The 24,297-nt window shown below is 43.4% G+C and overlaps 1 protein-coding gene across 16 annotated transcripts in view; it reads right to left on the bottom strand.

The window, feature by feature from the left end:
• ABLIM1 (actin binding LIM protein 1) overlaps positions 1-24,297 on the bottom strand; it is a 670,048-nt gene that overhangs the window by 103,760 nt on the left and 541,991 nt on the right. For all 16 annotated transcript variants that reach the window (XM_078643885.1, XM_078643875.1, XM_078643872.1 and 13 more), the window contains exons 7-8: positions 20,952-21,039; positions 10,690-10,748 (exon numbers count right to left, since the gene is read on the bottom strand). In XM_078643885.1, the coding sequence (XP_078500011.1) occupies positions 10,690-10,748; positions 20,952-21,039 (147 nt within the window). The remainder of the gene's footprint in view (positions 1-10,689; positions 10,749-20,951; positions 21,040-24,297) is intronic.

A 24,297-nucleotide genomic window follows, 5' to 3' on the forward strand; every position in this document is an offset into this window, starting at 1 on the left:
AAGCATTGTCTGTCAACCCATCACCATAATGAAACAAGTAACAGAAAAGCAGTATAAGGGACTAACTTGATCTTGTTAATTCGTTGTGACCATCTTTGCCGTTTCTAAATAAACAGTGACCAAAATAGTGTATGTAATCTAAGCCCTGGAGCCATTGTTTGAAATGTGTTCTTCAATCTTAAACATATGTATGTATACATAACGTTTACATGGTAGTTACCAAATATTCCTAAAGCTTTGTATCCCAGACTGGCTTGTAAGCAATTTGAATAAGAACAGTAGTTAGTATCAAGGATAATTTAAAAGCTGGTTTATTGCAGTTTGGGAGAAATATGTCTGAATAGGCATTTCCATTGAGCAAACGTGTGACTATGGAGAGAAAGCAGAGTAACAAAGGGATTACTGGCCTGCTCTTAAGACAAGTGATATTCCCTTTCTCATAAGCATACAGCAACACAGTGAAAACACTACAAAAGGACACCACACCAGTTTAGTGAAATAGCCAATCTGTATCTAAGTAAAACAAGACCACAATGGCAAAAATCCAACATAGATTCACAAAGCTATCACTTATAAAAGAATAATCTTCAAAATACAGTTCCTGAAGTCGATAGCATCAACCGGCGGTATCACAGCATCGTGACAAACAAAATCCACAGTTCAGTCTGATCTCGATGGAGTCGAGTACCGGTTAGGGCATTGGGATGGACCCGCAAACAGTACCTTGGAAATTGAATAGACCTCAGAGATCTTGCGGTGAAGTGAGGCGGTGAGTCATCACGGGCATTAGTGCCGCAGGTTGGTGTAGAAGGCATGAAGACCTTGAAGTCACAAGCGTTGCAGATCAATCTTCATGATGTCGGAGTCCAGAACGCCGGCGTCGGCAGGCGTTGGGGCAGCGATGTCATTGTGGTCAATGCGTTGTGCTATTCACAAGCGGTGACCATGGCTTCGGTGCAGGCAGCGGTGCAGCATCGATGCGGAAGCGCTGCTGTCAATAGACCCAGGGCTGCGATGTGAAGCGGTCCCTCAACCATAGTGCAGGCAGCGGTGTCGTTGGATGAGGTCAAAATTGATGGCCCCGGCATCAGGAAACCAGGAGCTGCGAGGTGGGTTGGAGCGATGCGTCGAGTGGTGCCCACAGACCACTGTGCAGGCAGCGGCATCCATGTCGGTGTGAAAGGTCATCGTCAGTGAGACCAGGGCTGCAATGGTGTTGCGGTCAATATGTTGTGCTTCTCAAGAGTGGGGACCACGGCTTCGGTGCAGGCAGTGGCATTGATGATGGCATCAGGGATTTTTTTCTTGAAGTTACAGCCCAGCAAACACTTCCAGTGGCCCAGAACTGGGATAGGCACCACAGGTTCAGGACTCCCAGCAATGGAGTCCAGGCACTGTAGGTGAATTCTTTGATGACCCTGGCACACACAAGCCCTTGGCGAAACCCGGCAAGCAGGCTCAAAAACAACAAAGTCCAATCTTTTCACTGTCCAAGACAGAAGCAGCAACTGCAGGACAAGACGTCAGTCTGGCAGTCCCTCCTCACAGTTGTTCCAGCTCTTCGTCTTGGCAGAGTCCTCAGTCCAAAAGCGCTCCAAAGATGTGGGGTTACAGGTCCAATACTTATACCCCTTTTGACCTTTGAAGGAGGTATACTTCAAAAATGTCTTTGTTGTCAACAAGGTCCTGTCTTGCTCTGCCTTGGCTCCAGACACACTCCAGGGGGGTACAGACAGCACTGTAAGTGGAGAGGCACAGCCCTATTCAGGTCTCAGTGACAATACCTCCCACCACTCTAGCTCAGGAAGACCCATCAGCTTGGTAATTGGCCATCAGGATAGGCAGGGCACACCTCAGCTCTCTTTGTGCGACTGTCTAGAGTGAATGCACAAACCAGCCCCTGTCAGTCTAACCAGACATTGATTCTACAAACCGGTAGAGACACAGAATGGTTAAAGCAAGAAATGCCCACTTTCTGAAAGTGCCATTTTCAAACATGGAATTTAAAAACCAACTACACTAAAATAAGTACTTTTAAACCCTTAATTCAGGGAGCACAGTCTTCAAATCGCTATATCTTCCCAATCGAAAGTTACCCTTGTAAGATGTTACAAGGCAGCTCCAATGATAACTTATGGGAGAGATAGTCCTTGCACTAGTGAAACACAAAATTTGCAGTATTTCACTATCAGGACATGTAAAGCACACCAACACATGTCTTACCTTTTACATACACTGCACCCTTTCCATAGGGGTACCTTACATGTAGTAAGAGGGAAGGTTTGGGCCTTGCAAATGGTTGCACTTGCCAGGTGTACATAGCAGTTTAAAACTACACACAGAGCAGTGGCAGGCCTGAGACATGGTTACAAGGCTACTCATGTGGGAGGCCCAATCAGTGCTGCAGACCCACTAGTAGCAGGCCCTGGGCACACACAGCACACTTTACTAGGGACTTACCAGTAAATCAAATATGCCAATCATGGACAACCATATACAGAGATAATTTACACTGGGATTACCTGTACTTTAGCACTGATCAGCAGTGGTAAAGTGCCCAGAGTTCTAAAACTAGCTTAAACGAAATGCAGCACAAAGTAAAAAACAGAAGGTCAAAAGCAAAAAGACAGGGGAAAACACGCCAAAAATCCCAGGTCTAACATAAACCATGGCATTTCCTATAGCTTACTCAAAAAGGGATGTGAATGAAAGCAACCTTCATCTAAAATGAGCATAACTGATGAGTGAAGGCCAAGATTTTGGACACCAACTCAAACTTGTCCCACAGTAAGTACTGGATAAGCCTAAAAAAGATTAGGTATTTGGCGTAATAAGCATGTCTTTTTTGGTATGGATAAATAGGGTGGAAAAGAAACTGTCTTGTCACCCCCTTTCAAATCTATGTCTATGTCATTGAGCCATCAGAATTTTCTGAGGATTCAGGTAGACATCTGCAAGTTCCTTTTGAAGCAGATGAGGGTCAGATAGGGGCATCAAAGAACAGTGCAATTGGACATCTTGTTTCACAAATTACAAGACTCCTGATGCTTGTATTAGGGTTCAAAGAGGTGAAAGGTACGGTGTGCGCCCTAATACTAAGGACAGCAGGGACCACCGGTATTCACGTGAAATTAAGCAAATCTTATGTGCATCCAACTAGCAGGAGTGATAGAGGTAGGGATGAAATATGGAAAATATGTTCAGGTCAAAAACAGCAAATGAAGCACAAATAGTCTACAGAGCCCAAAGACAAAACACTGAGGCGAAGTCGCAAGAGTCCAATAAAATGATACAGATGATTTAGACAGGTGAACACTAAGTCAGAAGTTTGGCAGAAAAAGTCAACAAAGAGAACCAAACTAATTAGTAAATAAGCATGTTTAGGGCGTTGACATATGGTGATTTTCTCTGGTTCCTTTGCTTGTGGGCAATGGCCTGAAAATTGTACTAGCCCAAGGTGGAAGGTTTGTTTCTTGAGTGCTATTAGGTGTGGATCATGGTTAGAAATTACAGATTTGCTAGCAAAAGTGGCAGTTGAATTCAGTCATTCAATTGTAGTGAACAACCTGTCCACCATGATCATGATCTTGCAGTGAATTAAAACCTTGTGTTGTTATTGTGAGCAAGACATTTCCTCTAATCATTTAGAATGCTGTTCATGCATCAAGCACAAGGTCTGAGCCAGACCGTATCTTGACACAGACTAAATGCCTTTAGCATCTGAGCTCATCACATTTATGTAGGGTATGCAAAGGACCAGTATCCTGCAAGTCTGACTCTAAGAATCTCCAAACCTTGAGAAAGCCCTAGGCAGACATGCCACATAGGATGAAGCACATGTTGGCTGAACCTTCTAACATTCCAGCTCAAAGCTCTTATCAGAGGAAAACAAATAGTGTACCTCAATACGAGCATTGTGTGCTATGTTTAAAATATATATATATATATTTGATTTATACTAATATACTGATAAACTCTATGGTGCACATACACTACAATCATATTCTGCATGCCCTAGGTGAGCCTGGAGGACACATTGGCTCCATGCCAACTAGGTCACAGACATCCTTTGGCAGAATAACCCTTTGTATTATGATCAAGTACTCTCTCAATGGACTTTTTAATAAAGGCCTTCTGGAATTCTAGCATCTTATCTTGTACGTCCTTATTTATTTATTTATTTTTTTTAAATATATTTTTATTGCAGATTCACAAACAAGCATTGAAATAAGTCGACCTTCCCACCTTTGATCATTATAGGGCACAGTTCAGTAACAAAATTGCACACAGCCATTCAGCCCACATCCCGGAGGCCGGGCGGCGTTCGTGCCCAATCTGTCAGAGATAGCAAGGAAACCACCTCAGAAAGGTATTCGGCCAACAACACAATTTAGTATCTGCTTTTTTATAACGCACTAACCCCCCTTCCCAATACAATCGGCCGAATACAGTGTTCCAGAAATAACGAATAATGTCAGAGCCAATGCGGCTCGCTCCAGCTACTCATACATCTGAGCTCCCCTGTTCTAGATCTCTGAATTCTCAACAGTTAACTAATCCACACGTTTGTGGAAGATCTGTTCCACGAGGGCTCCTGCAGTCGCCCATACCTGAGTCTAGCTGCTGCTTATATCCTGCCACTATCTGTATCAGAACCCCAATAACCCTCCCCTTATCCCTCCCCCCTCAACTACTGCTGATGTGGGCCATAACCATGTATTCTCAGTCAAGTCTGTACTACCTGAGGGATCCATACATGCATATCTTCGCGTCTCATGGAACCTCCAACACTGATCATCCCCTAGTCTTCCTCCACAGTCAGATAGTCCGTTAGTGCCTGCTCTATTGTCTGCCAGGCCCTCGCCATTTCCAGGGCCTTTTCATTTGCTGTACGAGTGGCTTGTCGCAACCTGACCACACCTTCACTCCGAGCCCATTTCTGCAATTCGTTCATCCATCTCCTGGCTGACGGACCTTCCCTTGTACGTCCTTATCATACATAGATTTGGATGCTTCCACCCCACTCCCAATACAGTCAACACCATTAATGAATTATGAGGTATGTACAGATTGGAAGGACTCACCTAGAAGAGACATGAACTTGTTGCCAAGCTTCTGAACATCTATTTCTATTGGAAAACCAGGTCTAGCTCTTCACTCTGATTCTCTCTTTACAGGGTTGTGGGTACCTTTGCGACCTAAGCATCTTGGAATTACGCCAGTGATACGAATGTGTGTGACATTATGTGACTTCCTCCTTGTCAGCATTGAATATCTCATTGTCCTATGGTCTCTTATGTGGGAATGGCATTAAGGCTCACTTAAGGATATGTGCAATCAGAGTACTGTGGTCTCATGCTTAACATCTTTAACATCTGAAGCCCTGATATTTTCCCATAATCATAATATATTCACATTTTGAGAGACGGAAAGAAAGGCATGGAATGCCCTTAAGGATAGAAATGTCTTCAGTTCCCATGCCTATGTGGGAGACCGAATAATCAATGTTTGAGAGTCTGGCACTACTCAGAAATGGGGAAACCACAATGAATGAAACACAGAAAATTGCAAGAGCAACTACACAGAAAAGGAAAGTCTAGGCATTCCTATAAGAGTAGCTGAACAAAGTTCGAAACCATCAGAGTTGATTTGTGTTAAAATGGAGAGGCCCTGAGTTGAGAAGTGAATTTGAGACGTATGCATCTTCTCTAGGTTCAGACAATAGAATCCATTGGATTAGCAATACCACACCCAACATCAAGCATGTGCATAGCTAACCAGATGGGTTTTCTGAGTTTGTTGCTATTGCCTCCTAAAGTGTCCTTCTGCGATGGACCTGCTCCTCCATTTAGTTAAGGATTTCAGTGATGCCAGAGAAGTCAGGACCCCCAGCCGCCAACAAAGGTTTTCCTTACTCCTCCACTTCGGAATGGTCTGCAACAGGAGTAAGGTCAATTAACTTACTTCCTACTTGAGCTCTTTCTGTAGTCATGTTTGTGAGAGAGAAAAGAGAGCAGAGATGCTCCTAGGGATGGGTGTTGGATTACTCCTCTGGAATGAGGTAAGCACCTGGCAGTTCCAACACACATTTCCTCAGCACCTGAGGAGGGGAAGAATGCTCCTGTTAAGTCTTTTCTGAGCCAAATAAATACATTCAAGTGTTCCACTTCAAACAAGGGGCTATAGTAGGACTTGTTGGAAGCCCTGTTCCGGTACACCTCTTGAACTTAGATGTACCTCTCTACTTATGAGATAAACATTAACAATGGCACCCTGGAGAGGAAGAAGTGAAACTTCAAAGCTTAAGTCAAGACAGAGCAGGAAAGTCTGGATCTTATAAAATACCCATATGTCTAGGTTCTTCCTGCACAGTGTTCAGATGTTTCCTGGCAGGAGAGCAGATAGTCTGGCCTCTGTCTACACAATAAATATGGTGTATTTTTCTTTGGTATCAAGTTTGCCAACTGAAAGGGGGAGGGACTTCCCAAAGACCCTGGTGCCTGGATCACACTAAATAAGACAGAATCTATTTTTCAGGTTTGGATGCTTGCATTTGCTATAGGCCATTTAGAGTTATTAATAATGAGTACTGTAGTTTGTGCATAACTGTGCAGGTATATAGATCAGACCATTTTTAGCAAAAGCCTTAGAAAGGACAATGGGAGCTGCAGAAGTTACAGAAGAAAAGGCATCCTTAGACAGGTTGATTAGAAATTGAAGATCCAGATGAACAGTATACAGTACTCTTGGACTAAACAACAACACAACTGAGTGCTTTTTTGGAAATAGTTAAAACATGGCTTTCCCTAAATAGTTTATCATGGATGGTTCTATAAGTCAGCACAGGGTGGTTATAATTAGTAAAGCACTATGCAAAATGGAGTAATGTAACATATTAGATCATCAAGATATCATGGATACACGGAAAAAGGGGGAAATTCGACAGTAGGTAAGGTTATAGGGAGTATACCAAGGTGGTGGCGTTTCAGCCCTTGCGATGGGCAGGGTGGGAGCCGCTTCTGGAATGTGCAATGTGCAGTAACTGAGACCTCTATAATGGACATAGTGGCCTACAGCACACAAGCAATGATGAAGATAGATCGGTATAGAATTATTGGCATTTAATTAAAAGGTTCTACCAGTGGCGAAACAAAACCATAGGGAGGCCTCTACAAGGAATGGGGAGGGCGCCTCTACAATACCCATAACCCTCATGGTTACCAACTACATTGTAGAAAAATGTCACCTTTGCTGCCTGCATCAACATGAGATCAGCAGGCCTTTCCGTGATGCATTTAGTCTCAGAAAAAAGTTATCCTTGTGTTTTGCTTTTACTTCCTTATTTATCAATTTTTTTTAATCAGGGGAAGGAGAGCAAACAGTTGTGTTCTGAGTAAATATTATCACTGCAGCACACAGCTATTCTTACTAACTTCAACAGGAATAAGTAAATATTAACCCTGACCGGAGCAGGAGGAGTGCCTCTACGCGAAGTACCACGGAGTTAGAAAGCTATTCTGTGGAACTTCGCTATGCTCCGCGCCCTCCCAAAATAATTAAAATTAATTAAAAGACACTTACTTGCCCCATGTCTACCTCCTCCTTTATATCGTGGCTCTCCTGTCTCCTCCTCGCCGTCCTGCTTCACTAATAACCCCTACCTTGTACGTCTTGCGCGCGCGCATACGCACTCACAAGACGTACAACATGGGGGTCATCTGTGAAGCAGGACGGTGAGGAGGAGGCAGGAGAGCAGGGATGTAAAGGAGGAGGTAGCCACGGGGCAGGTAAGTGCCTTTTAATTAGTTTTAATTCATTTGGGAAGGTAGAGGGTCTGGATAACTACGATCCACAAAGGAGTTGCAGTTTTGCCTGAACACCGCGTTTGCAACGGATCGCGGAGTAGGCAAAACTCCATAAACTCCGCTGGAGGAGCATAGTTACCCGCCCGGGGTTAGTAAATATATGCTTAGATGATAGACTCCTGAAATTATGTTATGCAGGTTATGGTGGCGTGGTAGACCATGTGGGCATTTAAAAGTAATATTTTTAAATATAATTTGAATATCTCCAACGTCCTGGCCTTTATGGTGATTCATTCATTTATCCTGCCTACTTTCAATGAACTTTTGGGATTCTAAAGTAATTAATTATGCACTTTTCGATGATGAAGTTATGTTGTGATTTGGTGAAGAGGAATAATTTAAGAGACTATAGTTACCAGCTGTCTGTAGACCTAGGATAGTGCTGGAGAACATGTTAGCAGGTTTTGTGGTCGCTTTCGTAAAGGCTTGGAAGAATGAGTGCGAAGCATGCCATTTCCGTTGATGGAGAGGTCTGGCTTATCTCGAAGTTTGGAGGTATGTGTGTTGTTTGCATTTTATTGAGCACTATCTTGTAGTGTTTCCCAGTAGGTTTCCAGACACTGGCAGAATTGGTGCCTCGAAAATGGTGTTAGGGCTGCGGCAGAATGGTGAGCAAAAAAATGATGGATTTAGGCCCAGATATCTGTACTGGGGTGAATGTATGACATTGTTCTGCATTCTGTCCATCAATTGTTCTTTTTGCATTTGTCACCCCGAGTGGGACGGGTATGCCCAGACATAGGTCCTGTGCTCTCCATACCACTGGAGTCAAGCTATCCTGGCTAATGAGAGCTGAAAGCCCTAAACCGGTCCACAGCTGCTGAACGTATCAGGAGATGACACAGAAAAAGCAAACACTGTACCTTGCCACACACTTTAGTTTGTAATACTACCTTTCACTGCAAAGCAATGTCAGTTGGTCAAAATGGTTGACTCTGACTTTGTATGTGTGCATTGATATCTAAATATGCATGTATAGATACATCTCTGTCTGAAATGATTGTAAAGATCTGCTGCCTGATAGATATATTTTTCACAATACTGCCCAGGTCAAGAAATTGAACGGATGGCCGAAAAGTGGGAGCCATGCACAATAATGATATTAATAAATATTCAAGTTCACAAAATCAGGGTATCTGCATTATTTCATGGTGAGTTTCAGGTTGGGATCTTTTGTGCCATTAATAAATGTTCCCAGTTTTCTTATATTGTTGATGAACAGGTGAGTGACTGCAGATACAACATTCTGCTTAAAAATAAGTGTACCACATTTCTGCCACATCATAACAATAGCTGTTTCATGGTCTTGGATAGTTCCTATTGCCCTTATGTATAATACTTAAAGATTACTTTTTTCAGACGAGTGTGTACTTTTCGATTCATTTTGCCATAATCGAGAGCTTTGTTGATAATACAGTCTATGAAGTGTCATAGTTTTAGTTTTGTGCTCAACATCCTTTTGTTGGCAATTTCTCTAGCCAGTTTCACCGGTTTCAGGAGAACAGTGGTTGCCCCTTTTTTTTTCAATGAGTTTCATCTCAATAGTCCAGTTTTTAGCAAGATAATTCAGGACTATTCTTTCCATTCCATTAAGATTACTTTGGGTCTGATCCTGTACTTCTCTATCCCTGTTATCTCATTTATTTATTTATAATTTCTTAGCTATAATTTCTTAGAGTGCTTTCAAGGTGTGTATATCTGCCATGTTATTACAGGTGTTGAGAGTAGGTAGTAAGTGGTTGATATACGTAGTGGGGATGGAGTTCTGCAGTTTTATTATGTAAAGATGTGCTATGTTATATATAGCTTGAGAAGGTCATGCGCTCGACCTGACGCCAGCTTATTGTATTTGGCTGGAAGTCCATCATTGACAGAAGAGGCCTCCTGGAGGTGAACGTCTTTCATCTACATGTATGTCTCATAATGAGTGAAGTGACCCCATATTGTTTCTATCTTATGCTGTGGTGTTTGGCCACAGGGTTTTCCATCTGTGTAGACCCTTATGAAACAAATCGAGCTCTGCTTACGTTGGTTTGATTGTTCTCAGAAGAAGATGGTTTGACTTGATAATCTTCATATAATAATACATTGCTATATATATTATTATATGAGTGGATATACTTTCTCGAATTTTTGGCATCATTAAGTGGTATTGGAGAATCATAGTATCCATAAAATATGTAGGGATCGAATTTCCTACAGTCATTGGTGTCTGTATTTAATGTATTAGCATTTTCAAGCAAATTGTGCCCTATTTTAACAGCTCTATGGATTGAACACATAGTTGCTCCTCACTCAAAAATTTGCTTCACAAGCTGTCCTTGTACTTTATTGTTCGTCATGTTCCATCGCCAAAATATCTTGAATTTTATCCCATGAGGTATATAATTATCTCACACTCTATGATTTTATATTTTTTTCACATCTTAAGTCGCTTCATGGATATTCAAGTCAACAAGTTTGGCATGAATACATATTTCACAGTAAGCTTAAATCACACAATGTATCTGCATGTAGCTAGCAATATATGAAAGTGGCAACACGTCCATTGAATGGTCCATGCTCATTAAGCTGTTTATTTATGAATGTCGGAAAACAGACCCTGATTGGATGCCCCTATATGTAAAAGACTGCTTGTACGGTTAGATACTGTTAATAATTTTAATGTAACAACATGCTAAATTAGACCCTTGTGCCTAATCACACATGTATTTCATCCTGCAATGCTATGCACATTAAGCTGCAAAACGTAATCTGATGTACAGTGTGTGCGCGTGTGCTTTTGGAATTAAGGTAGCTTCCCCCTTACAGTCTTTTTTCTTACCCGTAACTTTTCTTCGGCCTTGGTGGTCAGCTTGCAGTCAGGATGCCAGACTGTGGAACCTGCAAAAACATCCTTTATTACTTAAGGGAAGTGAAATCATGTAATCTGATAAAGAGCTGATGTATGTTCACGTCATTCTCCCCTCCCTAAGCGTCAGCAGTTCTATCATGATGTATGCCACGGTGCGCCATCTTGGCTCATGAGTCCAGACATCAAGCCAGATCCATTGCATCATTCCGACACAAACCATGCGCTTACACTATCCAGAGATACAAATCACTCCTGTGCTTATCAAGAACGACAGTTTAATACCCCACGTGCACGCCCTTTCTACTACACATTCTCCAGATGGACCTTGGGTTATTCCTACTTTGAATGCATGCTCTATGTATACAACAGCCTTTAATGATGCACCCCTCGTGTCCCCAAATACCCCTAACATTCACGAGCCATTCCAAACACTTTCAGGCACATATATCATTGAATGCCTAACGTAATTTCTCTCTCACAGGCTACTCACCCATTGACTAATCTAATCCATTGAAGGCCCAATGTAGGTCATAAGAAGAAACCCTGGTGAGGTCTTTACAGGTAGGGTAATTGTGCTACTTTGTTCTTGAGTTTGTGTTTGAAAGCCGAAATAGGCTGTAAAGCATGAACGTTAGGTACTATTGTAATAGAAATCAAAAACAAACTGTTTTCCAAGTAACTCTAGTGTAATTTACTGGCTGCCGCTGGCCTAATTGATGCTTTGTCATGATAGAGCACAGATCTTGTTCTGAAATGTGTAGGGGAGCATTATAATCATGAGTTGTTTGCACCCACATATAATCCTTTATTGTGTTAACATTGGGTCATTAGATCACGTAATGTAATTAAAAAGTGAAGTGCTAGGTATATTTCAGTGTAAACACGAAGAAATCAACATGGACTTACATCTGGTTGGATGAAAACATTAACATGTAAGGCTCACATGTGCAGTTAAATAATAATATAAGTTAATATTTTTAGGTAATGTGTTAACTGAACGTGCTCAGTAAAAATGTAAACGTATTTGTTAGCTTTATGAAAAATATGTCATTTCTTATGTTGGCTGAATTCTGTAGGCCTACATTGTATTTCCCTGGTTGCTCTCGTGTTAGGGTTGCTGGTAAAATTATATGTATGCTTTTCTTTGTTTTAGGAGTTAGGCTTAGGGAGGAGAAGATACATTGAGTGGCAATGCTGATAATGTGGTACGTGTTCTTTCTCATGGAGAGAGCCTGGGAATCAAGGTTATCGAGCCAAGGCCTGGGAGCATCGCTGCCGCATGGAACGTTACCTCGTTCGGTGGCTAGCTTGGATGGGGTGATGTTGCAGAGCATTATGAGATGGTTTTGTTACAGGTTCATCTACTGCGACTAGGGACAGAGTCCGAGGACTTCTGCCTTGCTATGAGAAAGGGAGCTTCTTAGAACGAGCTCCGCAGCTTTATGCTACTTGACCCATTCAATGTGAATGGTCTTCTTAGAAAGCCTTCACTTGCAGACACCTTTACAGAACTTGCCTTAGGGAAACACTAAGTAGGGATGTCACGTTAGTGGTAGTGTAGGGACAGACTAATGGTTTTTACCTACGAACCTCCAATGAAGGGGACTCTTAATATTGGAGCAGTCATTTTCTGTGTCCTTATTTTGGAACTGGTTATTCTGTGCATGCTGCACTGTCTTAACTTCACGCGTAGGTTTGGATTTGTTTTAGTTCCAATGTATTTTTACACCCTTGTCTTGTGGTGTTTGTATGTCCAACTGTTCTTGGCTTTGTAAAAAAAAATATTAAACTTTGCAACGGAGTCTGTGATTCTTCGAAGTCTTGGTTCATTGGAACTGGATTACGTAATTGGCTAACAATTTTCCTCCCCTCCACACTCTCAAGCAGACAAAAAGAGACATCGGCCTGGGGTTCCAGAGTAAATCTAGCCACTAAAGCCAAATAATGTTTAACTCCCACTGGCTGTATAGATCACTCCCTTGGAGGTTAAACATTACGTGGGTTGGGATTGCAGCAGGGCATCAAAATGTTATTTACCTACCTACTTCTGTGCTTCTTTGTGGCTTGTAAATGTGGGCAGATACCTTATTCAGGAGTAACTGCCATGGATGACAGAGCGATTGTGAGACTTGGTAAAGTGTCACATTGGAGACAAGATTTAGGGGTACTTTATCTTCAGGAATGCGGGTGAGGCTGCTTGGACATTTGGTGAAGACTGTATTACGAGTAATGGTCTGTGTATCAGTTCTGCTACTGAGCCTCCAAATCTCCATCAAGGAAGGCGCCAAACTTAGTGAAGAATCAAAGATGTTGAATTCTCAATCCTCATCTTCATGCCACATAAATTGGTGTCTCAAATGTTGTTATTCAATATGTCAAAGATGCAGTGTTTGCAGTGTCAAGTATATGGAATTTGTTGTTTGCTAGTGGTGATGGGACTGAAGTTTTGTCTGACCTGCCTTCACTCACAGGAACAATTAATGCTCACAAATGAGCTGAGCAGAGAGCAGGGAATCAGACAGCACTTCAGTGTAATTGTGCCTTTGCTTCTTTTTAGTTCTCGCATAGGTAGCGCATGCACTGTCTCTTCGGGACCTTTTATTTTCTGTCAGTGTGCTTAGAGGCCACCCATTGCTTACCATTTCTTGGCTTCATTGTCACTCATATGTGTTTGCTTCTTATTGGTCAGCTATTGGAAGCTTCCCTCCTCCTAGTGTGTTTGTCCCTCCCTTGGAGCATGGACACATTACTTGTTTCTTTCCACTGCTCATTTTTTAGGTGCTACTTTTTCCTATGTGTTTAAGCACTCTACCAGAGTATGTCGTTTTTAGCTGGCTCCCTCATTTACTTATCTCTACGTGTTTCTCCCTATCTACCTCGTCTGTTTTGCTTTCCCCCACTTAAGCACTCTCTCTCTTCGTTGTTGTCTGTGTTATTGCTTGCCTCTACCCGCCCTACCTCCTTCCACTCTGCGTGTTGTTCCTTGCCCCCACTCCTTCCAATATGTCCCTTGATCCAACTCCTTCCACCCTACATTGTCCGTCCTCTTCCTATAAACGTCCTTTCCAACCCTGTTGTATGTGTTGCCCCCTGACTCGTATGTTTTGCCTACTTCCCCGCAAGTAAACAAACGAAATTGCTATGATGTAGCCAATTCTGGAAACGTCATATCGCTTTTTCCCCACACCCTCTGTTGTCTGTGTAGCTCTTCCATTCGTGCTGCCTCCTGTCCCCAGGGCCGGACTGGCAACCAGGCAGTTGTGTGTGCTGCCGAGCTAGGGGCTAATTTCTCTGTGGTGGGGGCTTATTTCGTTGATGGGGACCTGCGTGCGATTTGAAATAAAAAAAGCAAAACGAATTTCGTTTTTTACACGCAGGTCCCCATCAACGAAATTATCCCCCAGCACGGCAGCACACACAACTGCCCAGTAGCCAGTCCGGTCCTGCCTGTCCCGCACTATGGCGCAGGCAGCACTGGCCACATCATAGCAGGGGTTCACTTTTTTACTTTCAGCCATGCTGCACAGCAGCTGTGATTCTGTACAACATTGCTAAAAGACATTGCCAAAGCCAACAGCTGTCTTTTACGCAAGACCTATTGGCTTTGCCAATGCTTGCTTTTCTTTTACTGGAAGAGGTGACTCATACCTTTGCTAAAGGCAGTACTCATCTTCTTTGAACATGCTGGTAGGGGCAGTGACGTAACAAGGGTGCAATGGGCCCTTTGGCAAGCTAAATAAATAAGCCTTTGTCCTTGGTCTGGTAATACAAAAAAAAACAGATAACACTGGTGTCTAGTCGACATCTCCAACTCATGACCCAGTGCCACTCCTTCTGCTGCACTATTGGTAGCTGAACCCTTAGGTACGAAAGCTACGTTCCTGGTTTCCCTGTGTATGTTGTTAGGGTTTCATTTACACAGTACACTTATTGGGTGTAACAGGAGCCACGTAAAAAGCCAACTAGCCCTCAGTGTGGCTCAGGTGACAGCAGTACTTCTGAGAGCCAACAAGCTCATTTTTCGCCCTAAATCCCTGAGTATGACTTTTTAAACAACAAGCTATGCAAATTATGCTGCATCAAATGAAAAAGGAAGGTTCTTGCTAAATTCCAATGGCAGCTCAAAATATTTGTGAATAGCACACATGAACAGAACTTCCCGGCAATATCCCCTCCAGAAGCTCAAGCAATTACAGATAGATTTCGGTCTTGCTAAGCATCTTCAGTAAGGTATAGATTGGATACTGTTACAGAGTGCCGCAAGGGACTCAAGTCTGGACATAGACTTTGCCACTCCAAGCAAAACATCAAACACAAAACAGTCAATGTGAGGAATGCTTACAATTAGTATAAACCAATAGCAGTAGCTCTGAGTAGCAGTACAACCCATTTATTTTTCACCCACTGTGCCACTCTGGACAGAGGCCTGTTCTATGCAGTCAAGTACTGACCCTGTTCCCCATGGTAACTGTCCATTCAGAACTGCCGTTCAAGCTCCTCTAGAATAGAACACAAGAAACCTGAGGCCGGTATGTCTATACGCCGAGAAGACAATCTAGGTATGTCCAGACATGAGTCCCCTGCTCGTTGTCACCCAGGATCCATCTGTACCTCACTGACGAGGCCTAACGCCCGAAACCAGTCTGGAGGTGCTTATGTTGCCTTCTGGGGGGGACCTCACTGGGCAGTTCCACGCAAATTGGAATAAGGCCCTCTAGATAGTTTGAAAAGAGGAGAAATTTTGAAGTAATATCAATCCTGACAATTTCAGCAGATACTTTAGATCTTTTACTTACAGTGTTAGATTCTGGAATTTATTTCAATTATATATTATTTCCTAACTGAGCATAATAATAGTAATATTATAGAAGTTAGATAAATGGCATAAGAGAGCTGATGAATGGGTGAATATTTGTTGCTATATACATACATTGCAATTCAGCTCCAAATTGAATTGTGTCCAGTGATATTCACACCCTTCACATGAAGTAGAGCAGCCTCTGACCTCCAGTGTAATTTCTACCAATACATAAGTACTGAGGGTACATAGGTGTTAACTTTTATACCATTTTTAGGTCTCGCAGAAGACAGCACACTTTCTGTTGTTTGCACTGGGGGATTAGAGCTTGACCATTGGTTGACGTCATCGTCACTCTCATTTCCATGCTTCTCTTTAGACAGCTCATGCCTGCTTCATTTCCTATTCATGGGTCTGTCCCGCCGTTGGGCCATGTCCCAGATGCTGCTTCATTGCCCAGCATCCTTCCTCTGCTAGTGTATTATCAAGATACTTTTTTCTTTTAGTTGCAGCACTCCATAATAGTGCATGTGTTGCAGGCCATCTCCCTCTCACCCCCATCCTGCGCTGTTGTTGCTTGCCTGTCCAACCAGCCCCCTGTTTTGTTGTTGCTTGCCCAGTCCTTTCTGTCCCACTGCCTTTGTTGTTGTTTCTTGCCCTATCCCTCCCCCATGCTGCTTGACCCTTCTACGTCAGCCCTTTCCCACTTTGTTGCTTCTTGCCTCCTTCCTACAGCGTTGTTGCATGCTCTCTCCTGTGCTATGAGGCAGCTTGGCCGACCTCGTCATAATGTTTGTTTTCTAACTTTTAAACATACTGCACAGCAGCCACACTCCAATCCAACATGGCTAAAAGACATCGACAAAGCCAATAGCTCTCTCATAGGCCAATGCTCGTCTAAAGAGAAAATGCCCACAAATATGTATCACGACAGTCTGGACACGGGTGGCTCCTCCACTAGGGCGGAGGAGCGTCGCCCCACTGCTTTCTCCAGTGTGAGAAGCAGAAACATAAAATGGCAATAACTTTCTGTTATTACCATTTTATGTTTGGTTTTGGGCGGGGCTGCTCTACGACCAGCCAGGGCAGGGGAGGAGTGGTGTGCCCACTCCTGAGGGCACAATGACTGTTTGGTCGGCCCTCTGGGGCCGCCCAAACCAGTCATGCGCACTCTGCCCTTTCTCAATGAGGGCTGAAATGCAGCCTGCATGGAGAACATGGCCTCCCCATAAGCCCCTGGCTGTGCGGCATCCCCACCAATCACAATGCTGCCATTGCGGCGTTGTGATTTGCTATGGGGAGGGTGCCTGGCTGCTTGCAAGACTGAGTCGGCAGAAAGGTAATTATTATTATTTTTTTATTTATTAAATTGTTGGGAGGAGAAGCAACAATAAAGAGAGCATCATAGAGCTGGCAGGGAAGAAAGATATGAGAGAGAAAGCAATAGAGGAAGTACTGAAGGGTGAGTACAACGTGAAGGGTGTCGGGAAGAAACACACAGGCAACAGTGAGCATCACGGAGTGCAGGGGGAGAAAAGTATATAAGTGGGATAGTGGGAAAACACATGGATGCTTATCCCAAAAGAAAGTTGTGCTTGAAAAGCAAGTAGTGTAAGCACAGAAGACAGCCAATCAAAAGTTATTGTTAGGAAGTTATGCTTCATGGGAGGGATAAACTCCAGATTGACAAGCAGGGACACAAATAATCAGTAGGCAAATGAGAGTGACGGGAAAGCTAATCGATGCTATGGACTAGGAGGACTCAAAGCCCCTATTAGTTCTTGGTAAACCCAAAATATGCAGTTCACAATCAGACAGCTTTGCTGTCTGATAGGATCAACCTAAGACGGAAATTGCTAACTCCTTAGGAGCAGCCAGCAGTAGACCAAAGAAGCCTCCCACGTCTTGAAATGTGTATCAAATCTGATTTCCCTAAGAATCTTGAAGAAGATTATAGAACAGAACTGTTTGATCAGAAAAGTATCTGCAAAATGGGTTAATATCAATATCTATATTATCCAGCTGATACTGGGTTAATTATTTTGACTCCACCTACAAAATGTAATGAAACCATTACTATTGGTAATAGAAATATTTAATATCTGGGCATGTGCTAATTTAAGAATTCAAACTACATCCCTCACACCCGTACAGGAGTGCACCCTCAATACAGAAGGGTAACAAATGGTAGAAGTGTGCTGTACAAGGGCTGATACCATATTAGTGACACTAAGGGGATTTTGGAAATGGTCGCTGTAACTATACGTGGCACTAGAATACAGATAATAAGAGGGAAACAATACTTAATCCTCCTGCGGGTAGTTAGGGGAGCTACAGGGTGGTCAAATGACTGCAAGTGACTGAGACACCATAGTTTCTGTATCGACTATTTCCTAAATTAATGAATGGATTCTGGTAGTGTACCTCCCTTTCAAAAGACCCACTAGTTTAATTTTACAGTGGTTTGTAAAAGGAAATCCCTGGACTGGAAACGCAGTGTTCTAGTGACATATAAGCATTTGGTCTCCCTATGTGTGGTGATGGATTACAATTCCATAGGGATGTTATATTGCTGGGCTCTATCAGCTTTAACAACTCCATTACACATCTGGATACAGTGGCAGTTGTACTGGTGAAGACGAGGCAGAAGCTGGGACTCTGGAGCCTCCGGAAGCTGACGATCGAAGGGAAGACTTTGGTCCTGCGGAATGAGACCCTGCCAGTACTCCAGTACGTCACTCAAGTGTGGCCTGTGGCAGACCCGAACACCTAAGGCCATCACGATAATGATGTTCTACTTCATCTGGAGCTTGAAGATGGACAGAGTGAAGAGGGTGGTAAAATTCAAGACCCACGACAAGGGAGGCAAGGGAGTGCCAGACATCGCCACCATCCTGAGGGGGATCTTCGTTTGCCACTGCGTGAGGATTGGAACACCCAGAGGACCGAATATGAGAGCCATGTTGGCTTTCTGATGGCACACTTCTTCCTGTTGCCAACGTGGAGGCGCCTCGGATGGGCAGAATGAGTCAGCGCCGTCCCATACAACTGGGAGATCCCGTGATTCTACAAGGAAGTGGCAGTTGGACTGTGCAACTGCACCCATGACCTATTGTTACCAATTTTATTTACAAAATACATATGGTGGGCTTTGGTTCTGCCCATAGCAGTATTTCTCTCTCGCCTTGTGCCGTTGGTAGTTTGGTGTATCATCCCGGCACCAAGCATTGCTTCCATTGGAAACATGGAGGACTATATTACACCTGAAACGTACACTCAATCATCCCACTGTTTTGTCATATTTAATAATTGACCTCCTTTATGCCTTCTATATAGAAATAAATCTATTATCGCTACCTTTTTCCCAGCATTGGAAAAGCCAATGTCTGGGAATAACGTGCTAAGCAGCATTTGTGCATGCCTGTGTCTGAATGTGCTTGTAAATTCAATCCAGACCTATTAGTTTTGGCAAAGCTGCTCAACATGCTGGTACCCCTGAAGGGCTGGTCTGGCTTGAGCAGAGCAGTCCATGTTAAATTCATTAGACCAGTGGCTCTCAGAGGCCCATGAGGCCTGCATTCTCTCATTCACATTTTATTCTTCCTCTGCTTGTGTTTCTGAAAAGATCTTATTGCTGGCGACTTGATCATTGCATACCAGGTTTCACATGTTCCCTTAGTGATGAACCCCAGCCCAACCTTTCTGAAACAGGGGTGAGGAGGCTTGGGGTGGAGAAGGAAAGTGCTGGCGGGCGAGGGGATATAGGGTTTGCCTCCTTTTCATTTCTGTGTTTAAATAATTAATCGTGCCTGCACATACCGCAAAACTAGAACGTTTAAAAGAGGTTTGGATTAAAAGTTTAGCGAACTCCGGTTGGCAATTGTCAGGAGCGAGTAGCTCATCTAGACGGATGCTTTAGCTTTCCATCCTGGAAAGCTACTGGACTGGATGAGCATCTCTCACCTCACACAGGACCACTCACAGGACCAGGGGTATAGGCATCATGTCAGAACTTGGGCACAAACTTCGGAAATCACACTGGTGCATTTGTATCCTGGGGTAGTATAACCAGGGACGGGAGGAGCTTGGAACCCTGTGCAGTTGTAAGCCCACCAGAACACTAATATTGATCTAAACGTTTTATTGTTTAGAGACTGTTTTAATTTAGGAGGATTTAGGAGAAATCTTAATTCTCGTCACAGAAAAACTCAAAATGTATTCATTAGTCGAGTTGCAAATGGTCATATTGTTACATTTGCACAAGTGTGAACATAGGATTTTAAAGTAATTTGCTGTCAAAGATATAGTATGGTTTAGAGCCAAACTTTAAGAAGCTGTTGCTAATCATCAAACGAGTGGTAAAATGGGCGCATATATCTTTAAAGCCTCATGTCTCCCCCTACAAAACATTCCCACAGGTAGACAACCCACCAAGCTCTGAATTTCAACAAAAGATCTAGCCAAGGAGACACAGAATTTACAGGCCAGGCATCACACCGTAGAGCCATCTACCAAAGATCTTACAGACCTTCACTCAGGTTTCCCAAACATTCCAGGCTGAGGTGTGGCAGTGCATGACCAAAGTATTGTTCAAAGAACACAGAACTGCAGGCTTTGGCTTTAGACCATAGTGTATGCTTTCCTATAGATGAGAGAAATTAACCTACCATGTCCTAAATTTAGTAAAAACTTCCAGAAGTTGGTGAAGCTACGTGATTTACTCCTGTACATTTCTGGGGGAAATTAGTGGAAAATCAGACTTTTTTAAACTGCCCTTTATTAGGTTTTCCTATGCAAAAAGGATAGCACAATGTAAAGGAATCATCAATCATTCTCTGTTAGTTGAAACACATTGCCATATTTTACATATACATTCTACAAAGTCGTATATTTTTTCTATTTCTCCGTATACTTTGTTTAACTGTTATTGATTATGTAAGGAGGTTTCGTATGTGCCCAGTTAGCCTCATCTTTGCAGACTTCATTTTCAAGGCATTACTTTCAACAAAACCTCAAAATATGAACGTGAACATTAATAACTTATACAAGTGGGAGGTCTACTTTGAACACAATGTATTCTTCTTTAGCTGGTGAAAAAGCAGAAACAACTGTCTGTTTTTTTCAACAAAGTAGTTCTTTGTTAGTGCAAGTTGAAACTTTTTTCACATTGAAGTGGTCCTGAATTCTCAGTAATATGATTTAACTAACTAGTCCCACTCTTTGAACTGGAAATGTTGAGAAAAGGCACCTCCATAAAGTAACACAGCCTTTCAATTACACAGAACGTCATCAGCATAGAGCAATCCACTATTTCACCATTTTATCCCCCAAGTTCACATGAACACAGGTCACCATAGCAGTGAACCAGATGTCCTGGCCATCAAACCCTAGTGGAAGTACAACCATGTACCTGAAGCGCTAAGAAAGGGCTTACCTTGCAGGTACATCTCTTCTCCTTCCGTGAACATCTGGTTGCACCTGCTGCATCGTGCACAGCTGGGATGGTAATGTTTGTCGCCCGCCTAGGAAAAAGACAAAGAAAGTAGAAGACAGTTTAAGTCCACCCTTGTTTGGTTGCTATGCAACTCTTTCTTGCACAAGTTCCTCCTTTGCCAAGCTACTCAGTAAATTACATAGAACAGCCCGCAGACAAGGAGGAGCAGCAGAATGATACATTTTAGTGCCACTTTCGCCTCATTCTGATGGTACTCTACTTCTGCCGTCGTCCATGTCCAACCTGGTGGGCATGCATGTAACTATAGAAATGTCAATGTTGTGTTGTGTGCATGGTTTGTCAATAGTACCTGGTGCATGTGTGTCTTGACATGTCTGGGATTCGAGTGTTTACTGTGTGTCGATCTCTGGTGACTGAGACGTCTGATATGTCATCACTTTGGGTAATACGTTTGAGCTGAGAAGGTTTAGCTCGTCATCGCTTGTTTCATGTGCAGTTTAGGGGTGTGGTGGTCAGAGAAAGCAAACCGGTGACAGACTCATAGACGTTGGGTGCGTCCAATAATTACATGACACGCATATGCGAAGAACTGGGCTATTTAGTGAGATCATCATCAGAGGCGGACTGCTAGATAATGGGAAACCAACAGAGTTCGACAAGTGACCTGAGACACCATGTGGACAAAGCACAGATGGACTGAAGACTGCACATCACCATGGGGCCAGGGGATATAAACAGCCAACTCTAGGAAATCTGCAGACACTGGGCCCTTGAAAATGGAAGTGAGTGACTGATGATAATTGAAAGCCGGACCCTATATTAGATGAGCCTGTGTGCTCAATGTATCCAACCCAAATGCATAAGAGGGAAGTGCCCCATCAATGAGGTAAAGGATAGAGATTAGACATCAGCATTGTGTTGAATGAAGCAGCTGGGGAATGCACCAGTACTGCGTGAAAGGCAGAAGAGCATCTTCCAATGAGGAATAACCTGAATTAAGGGTTTTGAAAGTCTTTGGAGCTACAGCTATCAGATCTCAGAAGACATCATTGATTGCAACAACAGTAATTTTATTAATGTTTTCACAGAACCCCTGTGCCATGCATTAGCGTCACAGCTTTGATGCTGTTCCCATGGGAACAGTCGAGCCCGAACTGCCAGGCCAGGACCTCCCTGGACTGGAAACAAGCATCCTGGGACCGGTTTCGGGGCATCACCCCATATCAGCCAGGATAGCTTGATTCCAGTGGCATGGAGAGCACGGAACCCAAGTCTGGGCATATCTGTCCCACTCGGGGTGACAAATGCAAAAAGAACAATTGATGGACAGACTGCTGCACAATGTCAAACATCCACCCCAGTACAGAGATCTGGACCTAAATGCATCATTATTTTGCTCCCCATGCCTTTCCAGTTCAGACCTAGACATATGCAAATCAGTCTTATACCCGTATAAGCCACTCCTATAACTAGCAATAGCTAAGCATTTAGCTTAGTAGACTTTGACCATTGTCTGTTTGACCCCTCAGGTGGCTGGCCCGTTACGCCATCCAGAAGATACCTTGGTGGTAAGTGACACTTCTCAAAGGATTAGGCTGATTGCAAACTTATAGGTGGTGCTTTAAGAGCACACTAATTGTGCTATTTGCAGATATTTCTGCAGTTTTGTACGGCATGTAAAAACATATAAAAGCACACAAATATGTGCTAAGAGAGTGAGAAATAGTAAGATAAAATAGTGCTCGAAGAGATACCATTATGATGGGAAATGTGCTCTTAAGTGGGGGTTTTCTTTACATTGCCTTGAACAGGGATTCAACAAGTGTATTTTCTGCCCCTGCTTGCACTGAATTTACAGTCGGAAATATATCATTGGGCGATGGAGCCCGCACTGAGCAGGGGACAGATTCCAAATAAAGGCACTGGCTTAGGCCTGCGGCGCCTGCACTGGCAAAACCCCAAACATGCACAGTCCACCTACACACAACCTGGGTGCAGTAAGGAACTGGAAGGGCGAATTCTGATGGTGACGCCTAAGCCTGTCCTGGAGCTCCCTCCAAACTTGGGAACACAGGATGGGCCTGCTGACTTCTGCAAATCTCTAGCAGATAAAAAGCAAAACTGAAGGAAGAAAAATGAAAGGATTTAAAAATTAGTAGTCTGGAAGAGAGGGGAGAGAGTGAGAGGATCTGCGATGTAGACATGTATGAGCTTTGAGGATATTGGTGAAGTACAGGATGTGAGCTTAATCTAATGACTGTGTACTTCTTGAACAAACAGAAAGGACATAAGACATATCGGGGAAGTTCTCCATTAACACTGGAGTTCTTCAAGAAAAGACTAGGGCCCTCATTGTGACTTGTGGTATCTCACACGGGGTGATAGATCCATACTTCTTACTTCCATGTTTCTCCAGACCAGAATTATCAGGTCCGCAAACTCGATAATACTGGACCAGGAGACACTGGAGCCTTAGCAATGCTTTGGAGGGCTGGGACTGCAGGAAGCAGTTTTGCTCAGCCCCCGCCCAATACCTGCAGCAGCCCAAGGGGCGCAAGCGATGTTTCATCCACACAGGCACAAGCCTACCCTGAACCCCAGTGCCCTCCACCCCAGAAAACCTATCACCCGTCATTCTGTTGACATTTTTTGCCTGATCAGAGCAGGCAGATCAGACCAGCAGTTTCCCCCCAGAATAGGAAAAAAACCTATACTAAATGACCTAGTATATATTGGCCCTCTGTTTACTCTGCATTCCATGACAAAAAGCCATAATCGATGGAATTTGTGCAGGAGTACTGTCTGGAACCGGAGACTTAGTTCTCACCCCCCCCCCCCCCCACCCCCAGTTACTACTACTAAAATCTGTGATACTCATTATGAGGGTCTATGTGGTGAGTGCAAGATCAATCAACATTAAACAATGGGAATGACACAATGGAGTGACAGGACTGTGGGAGCAAATATTGGTTTTGGGTCTACATAGGGTCATAAGTGTTACAACAAGCAGGGAAATGGGCAAACAGCTTTTGTTTTACAGTACTCTTCTCTCATCAACATGTATTTAAGTCCATCCTTGATGAGCCTGTGTCTGTGTCATGTTGAGGGAGTACAGGGTTCATTCTCTCACCCATGGACAAATCAATCTCACTCCCTGCTTTCATACAGCCATGGTGAGCTTCAAGTGCTCTCTCTCAGTTTGGTGCTTTTCCTAAAAGCATCTGGAGAGCTTGTGACCTGAGTAAGTGGGCTGAAGGAAGATTTATTCCACTGAAGAGCCAGTGAGTGGGAGTGCTCGGCTACTTGGTTTAGGGCCCACTCTGTA

The sequence above is a fragment of the Lissotriton helveticus genome, chromosome 5_1 (assembly GCF_964261635.1).
Source record: "Lissotriton helveticus chromosome 5_1, aLisHel1.1, whole genome shotgun sequence".
NCBI lineage: Eukaryota > Metazoa > Chordata > Amphibia > Caudata > Salamandridae > Lissotriton > Lissotriton helveticus.